Source organism: Otolemur garnettii, unplaced genomic scaffold, assembly GCF_000181295.1.
Source record: "Otolemur garnettii isolate 467f Iridium unplaced genomic scaffold, OtoGar3 scaffold00041, whole genome shotgun sequence".
Lineage (NCBI taxonomy): Eukaryota > Metazoa > Chordata > Mammalia > Primates > Galagidae > Otolemur > Otolemur garnettii.
The window spans coordinates 6,547,953-6,549,340 of record NW_003852436.1 but is presented as its reverse complement, the minus strand read 5'-3'; the positions used below and the strand labels follow the sequence as shown (position 1 = coordinate 6,549,340).

At 35.2% G+C, this 1,388-nt stretch overlaps 1 protein-coding gene across 3 annotated transcripts in view; it reads left to right on the top strand.

Moving 5' to 3' along the window:
* The window catches only part of SLC10A7 (solute carrier family 10 member 7), a 298,910-nt gene that overhangs the window by 14,717 nt on the left and 282,805 nt on the right, over positions 1 to 1,388 (top strand). For 2 of the 3 annotated variants that reach the window (XM_023513454.1, XM_003790202.3), the window contains exon 3: positions 1,219 to 1,355. The exons of the other annotated variant lie outside the window; for it this stretch is intronic. In XM_023513454.1, coding sequence (XP_023369222.1) covers positions 1,219 to 1,355 — 137 coding nt within the window. The remainder of the gene's footprint in view (positions 1 to 1,218; positions 1,356 to 1,388) is intronic. 3 annotated transcript variants of the gene reach the window in all.

The following is a 1,388-nucleotide window of genomic DNA, read 5'->3' as shown; positions in this document are numbered from 1 at the left end:
AAAGGAAGTAACTGTTTATATGTCTCCACCCAGGGAGATAGTGGGAACCAGTGAGAGAGATCTCAGAACCTGCCAATTAGCGAATGAGTTTGGGTTGACCTACTGTCTATTAAACTGATAAATTTAGGCTAATGTCCTTGAAAATGAGGATCTCTTGAACCTCTCCCTTTAACTAAGGGAGCCATTATGATTCCGTGTCTGTAACCAGTGAGTCTCTGGCTTCTTTGAATATGCTTTAATGACTACTGGCTTTTTTTAAAGGACTATACTTTTTCTACTACACTCTGAATTTGTTTTTATTCAACTGAATAGCCACATAACACAAATTCAAATGCAGATGTTTTAAAGTTTATATATAGTTGAACCCCAGAGGTTAACTAATTATCCTTCTTTAGCTGTCAGATTCATAACATGTGCCTGGTTTATCATGTTTAATGTACATTTGTTCCCCCCTTGGGGCAGCAATGTCATACTATAGAAGAAGCAGGCATGGGTTTAATAGCCTGCCCCAAGTAAGTTTAATTCTGATCTGCATTGGATAGTATCTCTACTTCAATTTCCTCATCAGTGAAATAGGGACAATATTATCTACTTAATTGGGTTATGATGAGGATTAGATGAGATAACAAATAAAATAAAATGATAAGCTCAGGTCATGGCATATGATTGGTATTCAGCAAATGCTCACAAAGAATCTAGTGAGTAGATCACGGGGTGGGGGGAAGCTATTTTGAATCAGAGACTATCACTGAAGAAAACACTTAAAAAATTATTTATAGATTCAGTAACATCTTGCCACGTTGAGGCCTGATAGGTTTGGTATAATGAATACGGATGATTTAATTTAAATCTGATAGGTCCTGTTACAAGTTTTTTAAAAGATTTTTTTTTTTATGCAGATATACATACACATGTGCTTATATTGTCAACAATGCTCAAATCTATACTATTGTAAAGGTTTAGCTTAGTCCTGGTCCAGAATCTTACAAGTCTGAATTGTAAGGCTGTATTGTATATTTGAAGGAAATTAGAATACTTCAAAAATTTTACCCCAAAATATAATCATCGTGAAATTGTCTCATCAGTATATACCTATAGATAAAAATTTCAGCCATGAAAAGACTCAAAAGCTAACGCAATGTGATGTTATGTTAGTAGCAACGCCTTTTCGGAGATGGCTTTCTTACCTGGGTTTATTTTGTGTCCTTATTTTTCCAGGAGCTGACCAGTGCTTTGGTGCATATAAAACTGCATCTGTTTATTCAGATCTTTACACTTGCATTCTTCCCAGCAGCAATATGGCTTTTTCTTCAGCTCTTATCAATCACACCCATCAATGAATGGCTTTTAAAAGGGTATGTTTAAATCTTTTCAAGGGGGCATTAAAT